General features: G+C 38.5%; 2 protein-coding genes across 4 annotated transcripts in view; both read right to left on the bottom strand.

Annotated features, from left to right (window-relative positions):
- The window catches only part of LOC124165648 (glutamate receptor ionotropic, kainate 2-like), a 33,655-nt gene extending 17,986 nt beyond the window's left edge, over positions 1-15,669 (bottom strand). The window contains exons 1-8 of one of the 2 annotated variants that reach the window (XM_046543121.1): positions 15,444-15,669; positions 7,233-7,388; positions 6,941-7,125; positions 6,240-6,397; positions 5,904-6,045; positions 1,883-2,050; positions 1,623-1,775; positions 186-404 (exon numbers count right to left, since the gene is read on the bottom strand). In XM_046543121.1, coding sequence (XP_046399077.1) covers positions 186-404; positions 1,623-1,775; positions 1,883-2,050; positions 5,904-6,045; positions 6,240-6,397; positions 6,941-7,125; positions 7,233-7,388; positions 15,444-15,522 — 1,260 coding nt within the window. In that variant the 5' untranslated portion in view covers positions 15,523-15,669. The remainder of the gene's footprint in view (positions 1-185; positions 405-1,622; positions 1,776-1,882; positions 2,051-5,903; positions 6,046-6,239; positions 6,398-6,940; positions 7,126-7,232; positions 7,389-15,443) is intronic. The other variant, XM_046543120.1, reaches the window with a different exon arrangement.
- Positions 15,670-15,749: 80 nt separating this feature from the next.
- The window catches only part of LOC124165650 (organic cation transporter-like protein), a 48,838-nt gene continuing 42,149 nt past the window's right edge, over positions 15,750-22,438 (bottom strand). For both annotated transcript variants that reach the window (XM_046543122.1, XM_046543123.1), the window contains one exon: positions 15,750-15,891. In XM_046543122.1, coding sequence (XP_046399078.1) covers positions 15,765-15,891 — 127 coding nt within the window. In that variant the 3' untranslated portion in view covers positions 15,750-15,764. The remainder of the gene's footprint in view (positions 15,892-22,438) is intronic.

Below are 22,438 nucleotides of genomic sequence, written 5' to 3'. Positions count from 1 at the left end.
TCAGTTTTGCATCAGTCTAATTTTCATTTAAATTCAGTTTTAAACCAATAAATTATGTATCCTAGTACAAGACATCAGCAACTGCCCAACATTTGATCAGATGTTCTTCAGACTATTTGTAAAAATTTTAAATATATAAATGCAGCCATGTACAATATTAATATATAGGTAAAATGAAACCTTACCAATCTTGAGGACACAACAAAAGTCTTATTTTGTAAACTTTCAGAGATGATTGACAGCTTCTCATCTTCTGTCCGTGTATAATTTATCCCAGTGCGATAATCCCACAAGCCAGTTTTCACAAAACCATTTCTATCTAATTCAATGATATCGAGAGGAAAATCAACACGTCTGCCATCAACATCAAAGCGAACATACCCAGTCAGTCCAGACAGCTCCATCTGAAAAAATAGATAGCTGAATTAAATAAAACATATGACACACACACTATAAATGAGGGTTATCCCAAAAGAAAGCTCTCCAATTTTTTTAGAAATAGAAAAAACTATTTATTTTTCATCATATGTACATCATTTTAAACATTGATAAATTATCAATTTTTCTACATATATAATTGTCATTTCGGTGGATGCATTTTTGTTAACGCTGTGACAGTTTTTGCATGCCCATGTCATACCAGCTTGCCGCCATGTTTAACTTTATCTTTGCTAAGCATTTGTGGCACCCGTCTTGCACTCACCTTCCAATATTGCCACTCCTCCATTAAAAACCTATGGATGGAGCTCGTGATAGATTTTCAACCACCCACCCATTAATCCTGACTTGGCCCACAGCGACTTTTCCCTGTTCCCTAAGTTGAAAGAGCATTTGGTCGGAAGGTGATTCTGCTCCGACGAAGAGGTTACAGATGAAGTTCAACGTGGCGAAGAGCTGGTGCACCATGGGCATACAAAAACTGTCACAGCGTTTACAAAAATACATCCTCTGAAATGGCAATTATGTAGAAAAGTATATAATTGATCAATCTTTAAAATGATGTTCATGTCATAGAAAACAAATATGTACCTACTTATTTTCTATTTCTAAAAAAATTGGAGACCTTACTTTTGGGATTACCGTCATAACTGTAGAAACAAACAAATACAACCACAATTAAAAATAATTAACTTTCTCTCCCTCTTTATTAGCCCAGGGGTCTCCAAAATACGGCCTGCGGGCCGGATCCGGCCGGCAGAGGGCTTTTATCTGGCCCACGCACTCGTTTCAAGTAGCACGCAATTCTCGCTCATTTAACTCTGTGAGACGCCGCAGCATTGCAGCCCTGTACTGCACATCAAAGTTGCCTTCAAATGTTTGTAAATAAGAAATATGCCACCGGCTATTTCAGTAAATGTTGGTATCGAATACTTCAGTCATCCGCAAATTTGCTATCCGGCCTGCAGGGCGATTCGGAACTTGGAATGTGGCCCTCGTGGCCTAGTAAATTTTAGACCCCTGTATTAACCTATAAAATAATTTAAAATTCTCTAGCACTCAAAACCTTCACTCACTCACTCACGCACTCTTCTCAGGGATTCAACTCACTCCTTGCCATTACTTCAGGTGTACCACACATTAAGATGAATTTACAGAGCATGTGACTTGCATATTTCACTTACAAATTTCATGTAGTTGATAAGCTTGTAACCAGGCTCCCACTTTCCAGGATCATCACAGGACAGATGAGTAGTATTTATTGGGGAACTTCGATTCATTTCAACAAAAGCACGAGCAAAAAGTCGGACTGCATCATACATCAAGGCTGTTTCAGTCTTAAGTCATCAAATGGAATATAAAAAACAGGTTAACACAACAGAAACATTGGTTTTCAGATAAACGATTCCATAAATCAAAAACCAAACTTAAAGGTGACATTTACTTTGACAGTATTTGCAGTTATGTTAATGCGTCTTCCAGATCTCATTTCTCCAAACTGCCAGTCGTTTACAGCATTCTGAATACTTTTACTCTGTGGATCAACCATTCGAAAGCCAGTAATATTTGTGCGGCCAAAACGAAATTCCTCCATATCTACAGTGTGGAGATCCTGAAAAAGAAGATGAAGAAATATGTATCCATGTATTACCACTAAGCTATATTTAAAAACCAATCAAGAGCTACTTAGGGCATATCATGACCTGAATTTTAATTATAATTCCCGACTTTTGAACGAGATGATTCAGCCAGTAGGCCCTTCAGCTGAAGCAGTTGATCAAGCACCAATAGCTATTCTGCTCAAAAATCTCAAAGAGGACAAATACACCAATTGGGCACTTAACCAACGAAGGGAATGGTGACCTGAACATACGCGTTTTATGGCACAGTTAATGGTAATGGCATCTTAGGGGTAACTTTGTGGCAGCAAGTTCTGTATACAGCAATGGTGTGCTCTCATAGAAAAATGTAGGTTATTTTAAAACATTATTCATTTTCTTACGTAGGAAAATTTCAAATGCCATCTTAACACATCATTTGTAGTGAAATGTTGAGAGGACAAGGTTGTGCACTGCTGACAGGAATACAAAGTCACATAGAAGCAGAATAGTACCCAATGTCTTACGCCTAGGGACAAACTTGAAACAGAAGAATATTTTCCCATTGCTATGACTAATTCTATAGTTTCTATTCTATTTCAATTCTATGATATTAGTTCTTAGATATAAGTAAGCAGATACATTAATCAGAAAATAATTAATTCTTTCACAAGAAATGTGGCTAAAATTCCTAACAACTCCGTAAGTGTCCCATGATTAAGCCCATGGTTGCACTTCATCTGATTTTACATGGCCATGTACAGTAGGGCGGATCGCAAAAATCGATTTTTTTCAAATCCATCTGGCCCAATGATAAAAAGTTGTGGGACCGATCAAAAATAAGGCCTGAAAAATTTGAGACCTGTACGTGAACCCCTGACCCTCGCTCAAATGCGATTTAGGGGGGGAGGGTCAAAATTCGAAAAATATAATATTTTATGGTCATTCCCTATAGATTTTGCCGAGTTACTGCCCTTCTAGGGCAAATATTTCGTGCATTTTGACGTATCTGCCACCGTTTAGCCACAAAATGCCGAATTTGAGTCCGCGAAGAAAATATTCCAACGCCCACGCAGCGTCGCGGATACCAGAGCCGCAGACCGATCCCTTCCCCTCCACGCTCGCTTCTCCCCCTCCCACGCCTCTAACACAGCAAAATTCATCCCGCGCATGCTGCTAGGAGGTCGTTTATCTTTGATAATATAAATCAGAAGATGGTAGAAGGTAAAAAACGATGCGTAGTGAGACGACTTGTCCCTTATTTGGCGCCTCCTCGGCGTTAAACAAATCGATGTTACCAACTTTTAGAGAAGTGATGAAATAATTTTACACCTGCGCACGCAGGAAAGGAGACTACGGTCTATGAAGACGCCTCTCGAGTGGCTATGAAGGTTTGGGAACTTAGGTTATGCACTTCTATTCCATTATGAATGTGACTCAATGGATGAATAAGAGTGAAGGCCGCTGGCGTACCCTCCCTGCTCCCCTCTCGAACGCCCCAGATGCAGCAAAATTCACACCAAGTGCGTCTTTCTTCGTTAGTCTTACTAATATTTGATGTATCAGCATCGTCCTGTGAGGAACAATCACGAAGGAATTATTCAATTACCTGCTTTCCAGTCTGTATTTCTTATGTAAGTGTCATTCCTCGTCTTTTGCTGCTGTCAACAAAGTTTTGGTAAATTCTTTCGCGAATCTCTCGTCCGTATGTATAATAAAAGGAATATTGAAATTTAAATTTGAACTTTCATCAATAGATTTTTAAATTCCACAGCGCTAAGCTCAGATATAGCCGAAGGAACCGGAGTCTCTCTCCAATATATCACCAGCGGGTAGTACTTTACGTCGATATTAAAATCCAGCAATAAAAGAAAAATCTCGGATTGGTCGCCAAACGCATCCTTGCAGAAACGCATATTGGGTCCCTAGATTACCCTCCCAACATTTATGTCGCAAATCCAAGTCAACATAGTGCAATTAGCAAATAGACCACTGTAAGGGATGAAATACGGATTTAATGCTTTCCCGACGAATGATGTGGGTAAACTCTTTTCGGGTTTCAACAAAATTTATCTCTTAGGATGAGCCCCCAGTTGGAGCTTGAAATGTTGGCTATTATGGAAAAATTAACCCGGTGGGAATCCCGAGAAGAGTCTACCCACACTGCAAGGGATGTTGGAATTATGCTTATTGCAAAGGGATGATGCCTCCTTTTTGGGCGGTATTCGCTTGGTAACATCATAATCAAATCCTTTTTAATTCTGTGTATCTAATTTTCACTCGGAAAGGAATCGATAATCGCTGATTTTATAACTTTTGCTAATCCTCCGACGGGGGAGGCAAACCTCCAAAAGTGGGACCCTGTTTCTTCAACTAACACCACACATTCCCCTATAAACTTGTATTGATAAGTCCTCTTCCCTTTTATCATCAGACAAGGGCATAGTCTTTCATTGCAATAAAATGAGGCCCTTTGATGACACCTCTCTTTTCTTATTCACAGTAATTAGCATCTTTTTCTGTCTACATAAGTAATTCTGGTACACTAGCTTTGATATATCTAACGAAGTTATGACTATTGTGTCAGCTAAAGTTGCGGGAACGATCATTGCTGTTGCTTGGTTCTTGCATATACCTCTATCACAGTTGGCAGACGAAGAAGTTCCAATTTGAGGTTATAGTCCTTTATGTTTATTTCATGAGGAAATTAGAGATACAATTCGGCTAATTTCTCGCCATGTTAATTTTGTTCGGATGAATTGATGAAGAAAATTTTTGATACTATTTTCCCGTGCAAGAATTGACGATGATGACTCAACGCTCTCCAACGATTCCCTTTTTTCCTCAGTTGTCGAGTTTCGTTAGGTTGTCTCTCAAAATACTTCTCACTGGGGGAACCTTATGCTCCTCCATGCACTTACACGCAAAAATATCGCATAATTTAAAATGTTCCTTTAAAATTGTTTGAGTCTTATACTTCAATAAAACCCTACTTTTGGCCTATTACGATTTTCCGTAAGTTTTAGTACTTCCTGTGGTACCGCTAAATCCATTGAGTCACATTCATAATGGAATAGAAGTGCATAACCTAAGTTCCCAAACCTTCATAGCCACTCGAGAGGCGTCTTCATAGACCGTAGTCTCCTTTCCTGCGTGCGCAGGCGTAAAATTATTTCATCACTTCTCTAAAAGTTGGTAACATCGATTTGTTTAACGCCGAGGAGGCGCCAAATAAGGGACAAGTCGTCTCACTACGCATCGTTTTTTACCTTCTACCATCTTCTGATTTATGTTATCAAAGATAAACGACCTCCTAGCAGCATGCGCGGGATGAATTTTGCTGTGTTAGAGGCGTGGGAGGGGGAGAAGCGAGCGTGGAGGGGAAGGGATCGGTCTGCGGCTCTGGTATCCGCGACGCTGCGTGGGCGTTGGAATATTTTCTTCGCGGACTCAAATTCGGCATTTTGTGGCTAAACGGTGGCAGATACGTCAAAATGCACGAAATATTTGCCCTAGAAGGGCAGTAACTCGGCAAAATCTATAGGGAATGACCATAAAATATTATATTTTTCGAATTTTGACCCTCCCCCCCTAAATCGCATTTGAGCGAGGGTCAGGGGTTCACGTACAGGTCTCAAATTTTTCAGGCCTTATTTTTGATCGGTCCCACAACTTTTTATCATTGGGCCAGATGGATTTGAAAAAAATCGATTTTTGCGATCCGCCCTAATGTACAGTCCTTGGCACAAAACCTCTAACAAGAGATGCCAGAATGAGAATATTCACATTTTTTTAAATGTTCACTAGTCTTAGATAAGGCATGATCAAATCACCAATATGCATATTTAACAAATAAATTACACCTACCAGATTAGTAATAACATAGCTTTGGTAGTCCTCCATCATTTTCACTTCCTTTGCTTGAGTCAGGACTTCCAATATCTTTTCAACTGAGCAATCAAGAAGAATATGAGATTCAGATGATGCCTGTATCTGCTTCAACAGGGGCCTGTAAAAATAATCCAATTAAAAAATTTGAAGGAGAAAATACTGTTATTCAATTTTGAGATGGAAAAATTCTTACGCAGATTTTTAAATGCTTTGAAAACTTGATGACTGGGTACAAAGGTAAATGCATTCATTCCTAAAGATCTTTAGAAATATATAGATCACCTCCATCCATTTCTAATCTGGCTTTCTTACCTATGATCATGACCTTCTCCCAGCTGCCTCACAGTAATGGGATATTCTGATGGTCCATGTGATTTTAGAACTTCTTGGAGGCGTACCAGGCCTTCATTTGTTTCATAAATAATGGTGAATGACTTCCATTGCATCTCTTTTAACAGGTCTTTTATGGCCTGCATTCGAGTAAAATTAACATTGATGAATTAGTTCTAATGCAAAAAAAATGGTGTATCTCTCGATTAAACACAAGCTTGTATGCACATTGGGAATCATAGGTATTCAAACATACAATGAAAAATCATTAATTCCACCGCAGCTCAACATGGTTCCAGTAGAAATAGGAATAATCAGCAAAGAGGTAATATCAAACAAAATTTAAACATGTCAGAGTACATTAATTGTTGCATTACCAGTTGAATTTCTCAAAGCAACATGAATAACTTGTCTGTTAACAATGCCCTGTGGAAAAGTGTTTGTTTTTGTACTAAATCACATGCAAATTAAGGACTATTTTAGGGGGCACAATACCATTAAATGATAACCATATTTCCCGTATATGTACTCATTTCATTTAAAATTTATGAGAGTTGGTGAGGTCGTATTCCTCCCTAATGCTCCAGGTCTCATCTCTGCATTCAAAGCTCCATAAGTTTCCGGCCAAGTTGTGCCACAACTGCCCTGTTTCAAAATCTAACTCAAACTTTACATATACTTACTCGTGAATATGACTGTGGATATGGGTGTAGGTTTATAAGACAGCTGCGAGGATGAGGCTTTGGATCCCATCGAGTTTCTAGGTGTGGGATTTCCAGGGTATCACATGTGGACTGCACTATATTAGAAGTCAAACGAGAACTGGGGCCAAATATAGCGGCTACCCCTAGTTGTGTGATGTTGCACACTGAAAATTTTTCAAATAATTTAATTTTCGTCACATTAACAGAATTTTGTTCACAACACATTGATTTAGTAATTACTGTCTCACCAAAGAAGATAATACAAACTTACCACGCTTGGATGTTTGGAAACTATCATACGGAGACACTTTCTCTATAAGTGGTTTTAGCCCACCATGTGGGAAGAGAATACGATCCATATTAATTCTGTCAACTGCATATCGAAAAGCCACTTCCAAATCATGGTCATCAGGACCAAATATTCCACCTGTAACAAGGAGATAACCAAGCTTCCATTGGTAGAGCAAATTTATCACACAAATTACTGCCAAAACCAATAGGGTAGTTTCCTTCATCAAAGAAAACGAAAGGCATTGATTGCGATTCGTTACCCACCATTAGTGTATTCATAATATATATACAAATTATTTGGTTTTAGAAATCCCAGTTTAGACCAATGTTAATGGTCAATTTTAATCTCATTTGAAAAAAGCCAACTGGCACCCATGCGACGCCACTCCACGAGAAGTTACAGGGACCCACATGCTATAAAATCAGGAGTTTTACATCGTCTGAGATTAATGATTCATGCATGAGGCACAGAGCTCAGTGAATCATCTCTTAATAATCACCTATTAAAATTGCCTGTGGTCTGAAAGTTTCCTTCGTTTCATAGTGTGTAAATAATCGTTATTTAAGCCAAGTGCTACCTGCTAGCAGCCTGCACTGTAGCGGCACTCGTAGCCTCACACCAAGGTGGCCTCACACAACGACAGCCAGAACCAGAATGATGTCACACAGGTTTTTCCCAGCATTCACACTTAGCCGTTGCGTTTTCGCAGGCTTGAAATTTTTCACTATTCATTAAATCGCGAAAAATAGATATTGTCATTCAAAAATCTAAAATCGTGATATACGTACTCTAGGAGTAATCTTTAATCCAATAATCTTTCGATTTAGGTAATTTTAAAAATAGGAAACCACCCTATTGTTTCCAGCCCAAGTGGTAAAATTACAGACCAGCTTAACCCCCTATCATGCCAGCCACATAGGGAAAGAATCCATTCTCCTTAGAAATAGAACATCGAAATAACAAACCTTTCCTTGCCTACATTGCAGAACCAAAACATGAGGGCAAAAGATTTCACTGACCAGAAAACTCCAGGGGCCAAACAGATTCTATGAAAGAGCATATATTTAATGGAGGAGACTGAATGGTCAATTGAGAGCTAGCTAAAGAGGCGAAGGCACTTAAAAGAGAGCCACTACAGTAAACAATAACATCAATGACGACAATACATAGACAGATGCAGAGATTTGGTTGAAACCATTCCCTCCATTTGTGGAAAATGGCTCTATCTAAAGCAGGGGTTCCCAAACTTCTTTGTACCACGCCCCCCCCCCCCCCCCGCTACACATATCAGCTTTCCATTTTGCAATACCCTATTTCCACGGTGCCGTACATACCAACTCCTACTTGTACAAGTACTTGTACTCGTACAAGTATGTGCCTACTTGATACGGTGAGTAGGTAGATTTTTTTTTCACTGTTGAATGCGGTAACGCAGAATGGAAAGATTCAATAATTGTGCGTATGATGAAAATTAAAACAAGTATTACATGAAAAACGAATATAATTACCTGTAACCTTCTTTGATAAAGTATACAACTTTATTGAAACTTTACAAAAACAATTATGAAAACTTAGAAAGACTATTTCGAAGATCTGAGGAAATTATTTTTGTAATTTTTTTATTTATTTCATTTGGGTGTCACGCCCCCTCTGGAATTTCTCCACGCCCCCCCAGGGGGGCGCGCCCCCCAGTTTGGGAACCCCTGATCTAAAGTATAAAGAGAAAACTGCACTCCTAGGGGAAGGAATGAAGAAAAAGGGGAAAGATAAGCACACCCACCCAAAGCTGAAGTCTAGAACCACACATTTTTTATTTACTTATTTGCACCTCTGCAAAGAATTAAATACTAAATTTTCTTTGGTACACGAAAATTTGAGGTATAACAAATATCAACGTAGGCAACCCGCGTAACTATAGAGATTTTTCCGCTCGAGATATCCGCAGCAAAAGATGCATGGAAGTCATATTTTCGGTGGTCCATCATCTCATTGTGGAAAAATGGCTGAAAATTTTCAAACGCAAAAAATCTTGGTCATAAATGATGGAGCTAGCACAGTTGATATGAATGAGTTTTCAGGATTTGCAGCAAGGGATAATTGAAAGTCGCGTCCGAAATTGCGACGCTTTTATCAAATAATTTATGTGAAAAGCGGGAGTAAAACAAAGGAAGCCTGCTCCGAAACAAAAATAATACCGACGGTGAAAGCGCTAAAATTCAATCTATTTAATACGATGATACGAGAAAATCGGGTCACATTTCACGATGCATGTAAGTAGGCGATATATTCGATTCCGTAACTAAAAACTCTGCGAGCATATTTAACTCTGATGAAGAATAAAATAGAAATAGGGACAATAACCAAAAGATCTCAGCGTTGAGTAGATATATAAACATCCTAAAATGTCTTAATAAGGACATCCTGACGTAGAAGTGACATCTACGTACACAAAATGGGGGGCTCACATCGCAGCTAGAGGTAAGGTCGACTCTTAAACGAGTGCCCACAGGAAGGATAAGATTCGAATGACGCAAGTCCGGCTGTCTAGGACGAAGGTAATTTTCCCGGCTCACTTTCTTAGCTAGAATACCGCGAAGGTATCGGAGTCCTTTTTGTCAGAGTCGCACGCGGACTAAACGGAATCAAGAAGAGTTCGTCATCTCAAAGTAGCGGGTACAGAAAAAAACTCAAGTGGGGAGCGCATAAGATATCTTGAGATACCTTTACTTTTATCGTAATGAAAAAATAATCAAGTCAAACGCAAAGTTTAAGAAAGTATTATTTACGCTGGTTATAAACATATACAAGCGCGGCCCCCCTCAAGGGGGGAGTGGCGCACACGCCCCATAGGTATCTGCCACTGGTATCTACAGCGGGTTTTAGAACAATCGTTTTAACTTAACCGTTCCCAGCGTCTTGAGTAGCCAACCCTGAAATTTTAAATCCAAACTGGGGTGAATTCAGAAAACGATGCAAATAAAATGGTAATTATGAACGAAGTCGGTCAAAGACTAAATCCACGATTGAACAATATGCGAACTGTTTCTTAGAAATTCTATTAGCACTGATATTTTTATTGATTGGTAACTTAATGAAGAGGATTTGAAGATTCGACCATTTCACCTAACGAAGAGTGCATAGATACATCGCCAGTTACATCTGGTGATGGAGCCCACTTTGTCGACTATAGCAGCGATCCTATCACGATTCTATTGATTTGGGATTAAAAAATTCAACCCATACCGGACGTTTTGGATAAAATGAGGAAATAAACTAATTACTGAGGAACCTTTCAGGAAAAAGGGAGAGCACCTACTATCATGGCAACCGAAATGAAAGATGTATTCCGGAGAAATTGCTCGCGCGGGTAGCCAGTTCGGGCTGGCTAAAATCTGCTTTCACAGTGCCTATCTTCCGTTGATTTTATACACAAATACATTACCGAACTAGCCGGTAGCCTGCAAGCAGTCAGCCTGAAATATTTGCGCGCGCGTTCGAGTACTTAAGAGGATGCACCTATTTTTCTAACTCGACTGGTCGTAATTAGAATTTTTTCGCGACGAATTACTCGTTCAAAATCTGCATTATCGTGTCCGAAAATTCCACAGAGAAAAAATCAATTTTATCTAAGATATGGCGTGAAAATCGGGAGTAAATCAGGGGCAGCTTCTCTGAAACTAAAATAATGCCAACGGTGGAAACGCTCAAATTCAATCAATTTATTACGATGATATGAGAAAATCGTGAACCGTCGAAAACCCTTTACGATACGTTTAAATAGGCCATATATTCGCTCCCATTCGCCTTGGCCGGGATTCAAACCCATATCCCCCGATTTCTGGTCAAATGCTACAGCCAGGTAAGGGTTTTTCCACACTGTGAAAATTTGTGGGCTATACCGGATAAGATAGTCTGAACTGCTGAGTATATTATGCAACTAGCAGTCCAAGTCATGCGCGAATGATCTTTTTCTCTGAGGAATTTTGGCAAAAGTTGTGCATTGCGGGAGACTCCGTAAAGTTTTCACCGCGGCTTCTCCCGGTATATTACACTGCATTATCGCCTTGAGATTTTCAGGGTGTACAAATGAGAGTTGAATGACTAAAAAAAATTGACACACCGGAAACTATTCAAGTACATTTTTTTTAAATTTTAGATGCAGGCATCATGTATACATTGACGTTTTCAAGATGATAGCATAACCATTAAGCGAGAATTCGTGGCGAAAAAAAATACGAGTCTAGCGGGAGTGATGCGTTCTCTTAACCTGCCATTTTCGCCCGTGAAATGTAAAATGTAAAATAGAACACATTTCTGATAGACATTACGTTCATGCAACCAAGTAATTTAATCATAATAATTCTAGGATCCCGAACTGCAAAATAAAAGCAGAGAAAAATAAAGAGTATGGTGAAGAACTCTTCTTGAAGCATCGCCCTGAAATGATACCATATCAGTGGAAAATAAAATTACTAATCTTAAGTCACAGAAACAAAGAACGGATTTGAAATTTCATTTGTGAAAAATAATTTTCACAAGGAGTGGAAAATGATAGGAAACATAAAAAAACTGCGAAGCCTAAATTCGTGAAGTTTTATTAATGCCAATTATCTTATCTTATCTTTTCCTGGGTTCACAGATCGCGGTTTGAGTTCACAGAGAAGGCCAAAGAGTTCAAAGACAACGGCCTGGGTTCACTGTAAGCGTCATCTTGCAAAGAAGCTATCAATAAAAAAGGAATACGGAAAATATCAATCTTTATATCGCTATGCCACGGTTACCAGAAGCTGCGTTTTATCAACACCAATGAATACAAATTTAAAATATTAAAAATTTAGCCAATATCTCTGCCCGAATTGTCCGAAAATTTAACCGTCGGAAACAATTCATCTTTCAGCTAAATTAAACGAGAGGATTAAGCCAGTATCAACAATACGTTTGCGTAATCTCTAATCTTTGAGCTTAATTACACGAGATCTTTGCGCGAGTATCAAAAATATGATTGCACAATCTCACCCATTTTGAGATTAATTGTATTATACTATTATAATCGCACATTTTCGTCCAACCTTAATTATTTAATGTCCTTAAAAATTCAGAGTATTAAATAAAATGTCGAAAAGGCTGGATACCCAAGAAAAACCTTTTTCATGGTAACTGCAAAGTGCATCCAAAAAAATGGTTGCGTTGCCATAGATCAGTAACTAAGTTGTTCCGACCCCATGTTTATGGACAATGGTTTATGGTTACACACGTTGGTTGACATGATGGCTCGACGTTTAACTCTATGACTTATGATCCCCATTATGACCTTCGGAGGTCAAAAAATTCAACAATACGGATCCATGAACTGTAAAACTGACTTGGGCACCCTTTATAACCTATGATTCCACACGGCGGTTGTCATGATGGCCCGACATTTAACTGTATGACCTTTGACCTCCGTATTAGCCTTGGAGGTCAATTATTGGATAAGACGGGTATTTGGACAACACCAATGACTTGCGCACCCTTTAAAACCTTTGGATCGATACCTTTTTTGGTATGCCATTCTTCTTGCCACACCTATGACCTTAACTGTGACCTTACTTAGTCAGCAATTGAATTTCCGTAAATAAAAGTGTTATTTCCGGTTTTCTCGAGTCCGAATACCTAAGAATTGACATCTTGGTCAATGAAATTTAGACTTTTTTCTATCTCGATTTTTTAACACTGAAGGGAAAGGGAAACTACTAACTATTTTACTAACATAAGGGAAATTCAAAATTTTGGCTAGGACCCACATTGTGAGGCTAAAATTGTAAAATTTGACTAACATTAAGCAAAACTTAGGACCTTTCCCCATAAGTATGCCAATTTTCATGAATATCGCTCGAGAAGAAGTTATTAATATTAGAGGTCAAAAATGACACACGACCTGTGGGACAGTGTGTATCAGACTCTTCCTGAAACACCCAGCGTATCTACGGCCCCTAATAGGCGGGCAGAGGGTTTACAGAGGTGCAAAGGTGGATGACTGGTTGCCTATCTCGTGGGCGCAGTAGCTCATTACCTTAGGTTCTACAAAACTAAAAATAAAGGACACTATCTTCATTGAAATTATTTAGCAAGACATACTTCCTATAGGCACTCTTTCGAGAAGTTGGAAAATGCTACCTCGGAGAAGTTTCTGGTAATTCTCTTGAAATCATTGAAATCCGTTGTTTCGCTCCACCTTATCGCTGGTACCATGAAGATTCTTCAGACACATGCTCCGCGACCATGAAATAATTCCTTTTTATTTTCCAATTCAGGAAGAAGGGAATGAGAAATGAATTGTTTGAGAAATAACGGGTCGGTTTCAAGAACTCAAACATCTAGATTTACCCGTATATGCAGGAATTAGCTACAAAATACTTTCTGGGTCTTCCATCCCAATTGTCACTAGTACCAACGAAATCCAGCTCTTTCGCGCATTTTTCCTCGTTCAAAGTCCTCAATTTTTCCTTTTATTAGATAAAAGACGCAAAGAAATTGGCAATAAGTCATCAAAAAACACATTTTAACTGTTAAAATCTACAATAATTAAACACCCGATGAGAATAACGTTAAGGTGAGCGCGAAAGTGGTCCTGCTCGTATCTTTATTTTGAAATTTATTCAGAAATTACCTCCGAGGGATAACAAGAATAGTAAAAACGAGCACAATGCCGGAGAAACGGGATGAAATGAAGATAAAAATTAAGAATGCAGAAACAATCCAGATAACTATGCCGAATTGCGAGCAAGAAAAACATTGATGTATTACGTCTTCGGGCACTACTCCGCGAAGGTTCACTATTACATAAACAACAAATTCTGACATTTAAGGCGAAGTTCTCAGGTTCAATGAGCATTTAAATTGATGAAATTACATAACATCATTTTAGTGATAAGTTTCTAGCATATTTGAACGCCACAATGAATTGATTACTTTCATTCACGAAGTAGCATTAAGTAGAAAGATCTCTCCCAATGAAAACTCCGTTAATACTAGAAGAAATTTAACGTTAAGTGACATGGAATGACTAAAAAGACGTTCCGATGCGATTACAGTCATTATAACCGAGCCATGCCGCTTCGTGCATAATCAGGTATAACATTATATCTGAACCGCATTGTCATTTCTTCTGCCTCTTAAAGGTGATCCCTCAACTGATTATAGGAAAATTACAATTTAGGGACTTATTCCACGTTGACTCAATTCATAAGGTTTCCCTTAGTTTTCCAAAATTTTGGAATTCCTTTTTTCCGATCCTAAAAATGTAATACTGCTATTTGGGGCCCAAGATTGCAACAAGGGATTGCAACAAGGGATTGCAACGTCGCGTTCGCGGCGTTGAATGGAATGACAGTTTTAAGCCTGGAGGGGAACGCGAAAAATGCAGGTAAAACGTGGAGCGAAAATGACTGGAAGATACACAAAATTATGCCTCAATTCATTATTTTCTCGGTCTTTACAGACTGAAAAACTTTCGCTACAGGGTGTCCATAAAACTCAAAATATTACGTTCAAGCAAAATTCCATGATTTCAAGGTTAAAAATAAAATCTTTCCGGGTTATATTATCGCGATCGCGGTATCCTCAGCTGGATTTCCTGAGTCTAGTGCTAACGTAAAACTTGAAGGACCTAGTAGTCAACAATACAAAACATTCTGAAAATATGGTCATATTAATTTTTCAATAACATTATGAGTAAATGAATATGAAAAATAAAGACATAAAATACGTAAAAATATACTGACTTTTCGTAGGCGATCCAATATGGTGACAAAAAAGTCATATCACGGCTAAATACACATCGCACGGTGCATTAAAGCCTGATGCGCACTTGAATGTGCCTAGTATTGTTTTCCGTTAACTTTCCCATTATTTCAAGGACCACTTCTAAGAAATTTGTCAAAATTCCAACGGTTTCTGACATTAAAAATCCGACGCCAAGGATAGAAAATTACTTATTAAATGCATACAAGAATAATGACTACAATAAAAAAGTTAACCAAGCCAAGAACATACAAACTACAATCGAGGCAGTAAAACACGTAATCCAAATCAATCAATATTATTAATATTTACAAATGAATACATCTTATAACATCCAATTACCACAACAGAGATGCTTGATATCAATTACAGAGTCAAAATAAATGGAAAATTATCATGTAAACTCACCTATTTGAACGTAATCATTCTGCCCTGAGGCTAAAACAATGGTGCACGAAAGAAAGTAAAGAAGAGACAGTAACTCCATGATGAAAATGTCCTTGAACACGTCAAATAACAGCTAACTATACCAGAGCACATCACATTTTAAAGTGAAATTATATCTTCAAAAACGATAACACGACGGAATAACACTGACAAAACTTCCGAGGACGCGCAGACGAACGAAAATGGCTCTAAAAATAACCGAAGTCTTCTTGAAGCCCGCGTCGTGCAGCGCCCGTTATTTTGGTACAATATATTTTTTTCGAGTCGACCGCGCATTCAAATTCACACTTTAAACGGAACCGATCTCTCATTCTCAGATTCGGTTCTCAAGCTACTGGGACGGAGAACAACTTTCCGTTCCGTCTCTTCTCCGGGTTCTTCGGCGATCCACCGCCGCGGTCTTGGACGCCTGTGGCAAAGAGACAATGTTTAAAGATGTGTAGCGAGAACTTGACTGTATGGCTCGAAACGATCGGAGCGAAGAAAAAAAACAATGTGAGAGATAAGGAGATGGTGAATGCAGTGGGAGGGAGGGTTGCATGGTTTGATGAAATGCGTAAAAGAAGGAAGACTGATGGCAAGCATTCTATACAGGGTGCGTTCCGAAATTAATGCTAATGAATTTTCTGCGCCGCTCCTAGTTTTTGGAGAGGGATCAAACCACTTGGATTAGATGGGAGCAACGCTAAGTTTTGCAACGAAACTAGTGTCAGTTCTCTCCAGGCTATGGAAGCGGCAGGATGTCAGTTATTATAAACCTCTGCGTGCCGACCACGTCACGAAAAAAATGGAAACGACAATCGAGCAAAGTTAATGTTTCGTACTAATCTGAAAAAACCTCTTGAGGAGAAAAACAAAATTATTTGTGAGGATTATGGGGACTCTACTCTGTCCTACTCACAAGTTTTGACGTGGTTAAAGGCCTTTAAGAAGGGTCGGGAAGAGTTAAATGCCCAAAATGGCAAGAATGAACAAATCAAAAGTGAACTAAGTGTTCATTGTCTTTTTAGACAGCAAAGGAGTGGTCTATAAGGATTTTTTTTCTCAAGTAATGTTTCCTAGTATATGTATGTGCCGTAAAGACTCCGGAAAAGGGTAAAAGGGTAAACCCCGCTACCTGGCAAATCCATCTTGACAAATCGCCTCGCCACAACGCGCTACGAGTCCGCGAGTTCCTGGCAATACACGAGGTTCAAACGCTCCCACAACCCCCCAAAAGTCCTGAAGTGGCCCGAACAGATTTCATTCTGCCACCCCAGATTACGACAGCCCTGAAATGAACCCATTTTTCGTCCAAAAAAGAGACACAGTCAGTCGTGACGAGGACCTTGCGAAAGGTCCCCGAAGGAGCCTTCCGGAGCGCGTACCGGTCATGGCAGAGTCGCTGGAAAATATAAGAAGCCCAAGGGCAGTACTTTGAAGAATTTAAAGTGTTTGTGAAATATTTTCAATCAATTTCTTTTTGAAATAAAAAACAATTGCATTACTTTCAGAACGCATCCCGTATTCAAGTACTTTTTTACAAACGATAAAAATTGTTCAATGTGCAGTCAATTTTAGCACGGAAATAATATTATTGGATTAGATTAGGTATGTTACTAATTTCAACGTTTAGCGAGGACCACATTGGTAACGGGGCGTCCATTAATTACGCGAGGTGATTTTGGCGATTTTTGGACCATCCACTTCACCCGTCAGTGAGATATCGTGAGATTTAGCTCGACCCCCTCTCTCTAATCTCAAGCGAGATTGTTCAAATGCGTATTTTCAGAATAAATGCGTTAATATATGCTTCATTATGTTGGATTTATTACCGGTAAAACGGGGTGAATAGAAACAATTTTCAACTTTGGTTTGAAATTTTGCATATTTGTAGTTGTTCCATATAAACTATTTTTTGCCCAAACACAGGTCTTTGTTAGACCTATTTGTTTTTTGTATTTAATTTTTTAAATTTTATTTGATTTTAAAGAAAAAAATCAAAACATGGTGTTTCTATTCACCCCGCAAATGGGGGTGAATAGAAAAAGTGCGTCAATTTCATGTTTTTTTCCTATTGAAACGAATCGGGGGTGAATGGAAATAGTTAAATATGGTATTTTTAATTTGTAATGGATAAATACAAATTTATTTCTCAACATAATGATTTAATTCAGTACATAAACAAAAGAAGTTACATAACTGTAAGTAAACAAATTGAATAGATAGACAATTACCGTATTTAACTAGATTAAATTATGATAAATAAATCGTGAGGTCAGACCGGTCATCTTTGAAATACTTTTTCTTGCGGGGTGAATAAAACACTAAAAATGATTTGTTTCTATTCACCCCATAAATTCTGAAAACCTAACCTAAAAAATATGAATAATTTTTGAAATAATATTGTTAAAGTTAAAGCTGTTAAAGTTTAAGCCTGAATCTTTTATATGAATAATTAAACTATGTTTTTTACAGCTATTTACTTTTAAGAACACTACGTATTCTGACTTACCTGGAAAGTTCAAAGTGGATAAAAAAATAAGAATCACGTGGTAAAATTCAACATGACATACAAACAGGAACCAGTGCTGCCAACCAAACAAACCATTATTTCACTTTCAGCCAAAAGTGTACCAACCTTAAAAATATAATAGTTGCCGCTATTTACCCATAGTAGTGTAGGAAATAGATTATACATTAAAAAAAGAAGTTTCGTTTCTATTCACCCCAATGTTTCTTTTCACCCCGTTCTACGGTAAAGAAAACGATTTTTATGCTATTTTTATTTAAGATTAGTTAATACTAGTATTTAAAGCCTGAATAAAACGATCATTTGTTTCGTCCCTCTTAGTGATCACTCGAGCGATCGCTTTTCGGGACCAGAAAAGTGATCGTTGGAGACACCACTTTTTTAATCACGGTCATTGCTTCCGTCACTCTTTCCATCACTCAGTCCGTCACTTTTCGGCGTTCTCACAGATAGTCGTTCATCTTTACCTACTTCGTTCCCAGGATTGTCAAACGTTACGCTGCAACCGCACTATACGGCCACGTGTTCTGATCGGCTGATATGAGATTTCAGTGACGGTTTCAGCGACGGAAAATGGACGTGCCGAATGATGGAAAAAAGTGATGGGAAACCTCATCACCGGAACCATTGGGAGAAACAATCGCACGCTACGATCATTTCCGAGTGATCGCTGGAGTGAGCATCCGAAAATGAGGGAAAAAAATATCTTATGATTCGATTACTAAGGCTTTAGATTACTAAGATCCAGTGGCGTGGCCAGGAATTTCGTTCCGGGGGGAGTCCAAAACCAGGGGGGGGGGGAATTTTTAAAAAACAGGGTACCAAGTAATGGGTTTTAACTAATTTTAACACTTTTCATAATCGAAAAAACTTCATTTGTTAAAGAAATATTTTGTTAATTCATGATTTTTCAATATTTTGTTTTCTTTTATTAAGGAAAATAACTGTACTTTTATATTTGGGAGGGGTCCGGACCCCCCCTGGCTATACGCCACTGCTAAGATAGCAATTTTGCTCTGTTCCTTGCGGAAATAAATACGTGATACTCGCCAGGACCCTCCCTCCCCCCCACGTGAGAATGCCCCCTCTACCCCACTAAACGGTAATTAATGGATTCCCCCTCATGCGGCTTCCAAATATCGAATATACACACCTATTTCAGCGGAGATGTTCTGTTACCTTTGGCAACCTGTCGATTACACCTGGACATTAACTTTCCTTCACCGTCTATTGCATGGAGACATTGACTCTTAGTCATCTGGTTGAAATGATCCCTTTCGATGGCCCATTTTAAACGCTAGACAAACATTCACGTTTTCACTCTCTTATTCTAATAGAAATTACACTCTTCACTCACCTCAGAATCAGAACTAAGCGGAGCATTAACTACAATTGTAGTAACATCGACCTATATTATATAAATCCAGACAACTTAAAGGGGAAACTACCTTTGCTTGCGCATTGAATTTAATAATTTGTTCGTATGTACCTATAATGATAATGTCTATTTCCACTGTTTAATTAATTAATAATTTCTACTGCATGATTAATTATGATAGATATGTGACTGTTATATCTATTATCTTTACATTTGTGTTAGAATTTGTTTTTATATTTATTATTTATGTACTAACACCTGTGTTTATTTTTCTATTTACCAACGCTGTGTTTTTGATTAAAGTTTATACGACTACATCCAGTACGATCAAGAGCTTAAAAATTTTCTATTTTTTGACTGATAGGGTGGTTTCCTATTATTTTTTATTGCCTAAATCGAAAGATTATTACTCATGGAGTACGTATTTCACGCTTTTAGATTTTTAAATGACAACATCTATTTTTCGCGATAAATGAAAAGTGAAAAATTTCAAGCGCGCGAAAACGCGACGCGTAAGTAGGAATGATGGGAAAAAGTCCGTGCGACGCATTTCTGGTTCCCCCTCCCGCCTTGTGAGGTGACCTTGATCGAGGCTCTGAGCGGTGATAGGACGCAGGATGCTAGCGGGTAGCTGAGTACCCTGCTGGCTGGTAGCGCTTGGCTTAAATAAGGATTATTAATACCTTATCAAACGAAGAAAACTTTCCGACCTTAGCCAGTTTTAATAAGTGATTATTAAGACATGTTTCCCTGAACTCTGCGCCTCATGCATGCATTGGTAACCTCAGACGATGTATAACTCCTATCTTCTCGTATAGAAACTAGGTCCCTGTGACGTCACGTGGAGTGGCATCGCATGGGCGCCAATCTGGCCCTTTTCAAATGAGGATAAAAATGGACCATTGCCATTCGTCTACACCGGTATTTGTAAAACGAAATAATTTGTATATTATGAATACAGTAATGGTGGGTAACGAATCGCAATCAATGACTTTCGTTTTCTTTGATGAAGGAAACTACCCTATTGTACATTTTTGTAATTGGGTAATTCTCCCGTCAATAAACATTATCATCATTAAAAGCCTAAACAAGGATACACCTAAGTATTTCTTGGTGGAAGCTCTCGTGGGTCATTGGAGGTGTTGATGTTTTTATTCGGGTGAGCCCCGCGTACTTATTCAGTTTGTCGCCCGACGTTTCGAGGCCGTTGCTGGTCACTTTTTCTTAGGGAATAAGGATCGTTATTCCGTGGAGGGTATTTATAAGGGTTCATGGAGGGAAGGACGTTGAAAGGGGAAGGAGTCAAGGAGTTGCCATTTTATTTTCGCATAGTTTCAAATCAGGATCCCACGTGTGGCTGATTTTTAAGCCACAATCCTCACTGAAATTCTAGTTGCATTTCCACATCTCCAACGCCTCACGGATAAGGCGGGGTTCGAAAAACGGGTAAGGATGTACCTATGTTCATGGGGATAAGTAAGAGTCATCATTTGACATTCACTGCGAAGATGATTTATTCCAGGTTTGTGATGAGTTCCCCTCATATTCTATAAATTTACAGCAAAAGTAAAATTCTCAGACTTTTCAGGTTTCCCCGAAGATCGACAATCTTGAAAACACTTTTTAATGCGAAAAATCCACATTTCGGGTGCATTGCGGGTGACTCCGTAAATATATCATTGTGGCTACTGTCGGCGTCAAAATGATATGCCGCTGTATTTTGCAAATTTATATCTGGGCTTGAGTGTATGCAAAAATAATGAATAATACGACATTTAAAGAAAATTTAATTCTTCATTCCGATTTATTTTTTGTTTTACGAAAAAATTAAAAATTTAGACACACCAGTGAAATAAGTGAATCCGCGCACCGTAAAATTAGCCGTTTTGTCAACTTCCTGAACTTTGTAACTCAACCTAAGGAAAACTGCTAAGTCTACCAGGGGCGCAGCTAAGAATTAAGGCTAGGGGGGGTTTTAGGCGTAACTAATACTTTGGGGTGTGGGGTATTGCATACCCGCAAGGGAAATTGGGAGTTGCGGGGGGCACTCCTCCAGAAAAATTTTAAGATTGACGGTCTACGGCTTTCTGAGGGATATTTGATTAATCCTAGCTCTATTCTATAAGTAATACTAATCCATTAAGTAAAATGGATTAAACTTAAAAAATTCTTTGAGCTCTGGGGGGGTTTTATCCCCCAAAACCCCCCCCTCGCTGCTCCACTGACGTCTACAGCATTCATCTTCCGCAATAACTTGAATACATCAATGCAGATTACAAAAATTGCTTTTTCGTATTTTTCGAACGCATCTTTTGTTGGTTATTAACGAAAATGTTTAAACATTATTTAGTCATACAGTTTACCCCGAAAGAAAAATAAAACTAATAGAAACAATTTTTAATTTATTTGTAATTTCTCTACGATCCGATAATACTTGATTAATATGTAGCATAATTTATATATGGACATTCAGAAAATACGCCGGAGTGAACGAATGCTGCGTTGCCAAGTCTGCGCGCGGTACTCAAAAAGAACAATGGAGGGGACTGCGACTGAAACATTTTTCTTCTAGCTTCAGGAAGCTTTGTGACGTACAATAAATCAAACTTTTGAGTAAATCTGTGCTTATTACTTAATTCGTTCTTTTAGTAAAGAGGCCCCCTTTACAGAAGTTTAAGAATTTTTCTTCGCTAATTCCGCCGCTCAAACCTGAAGATAGAGTGAATGTAAATTTAGAGATTTAGAAGCTCCATCTTTTGTACCTTCATCGTAGTGGACAACATCAAGAAAACAAAATGACAGGTGAATTTGACGAGAGCACGAATGCTGAAATAAAAGACCCAGCAGAACCCGAAAGCCTGCAATGATGCTTACACCGCTTATCTTCTTCTATATGAGCGTTTCTACGTAACTGTCATACTAGGGTTCAAAAATTCAATTTGAGGTAAATGGACCGTTCAAAGTCCTGACATGGTGTAAATATTCCAAATTTTAATAATCCGTACCTGTTTCTCCCCATACTCCAACCATTTTTTACAAAAACGCCGCGGAATTGAGCTCTTGTAT

The sequence above is a fragment of the Ischnura elegans genome, chromosome 9, assembly GCF_921293095.1.
Source record: "Ischnura elegans chromosome 9, ioIscEleg1.1, whole genome shotgun sequence".
Classification (NCBI taxonomy): Eukaryota; Metazoa; Arthropoda; class Insecta; order Odonata; family Coenagrionidae; genus Ischnura; species Ischnura elegans.
The sequence above is the reverse complement of the archived record's forward strand: the minus strand, read 5'-3'. Positions and strand labels throughout refer to the sequence as shown.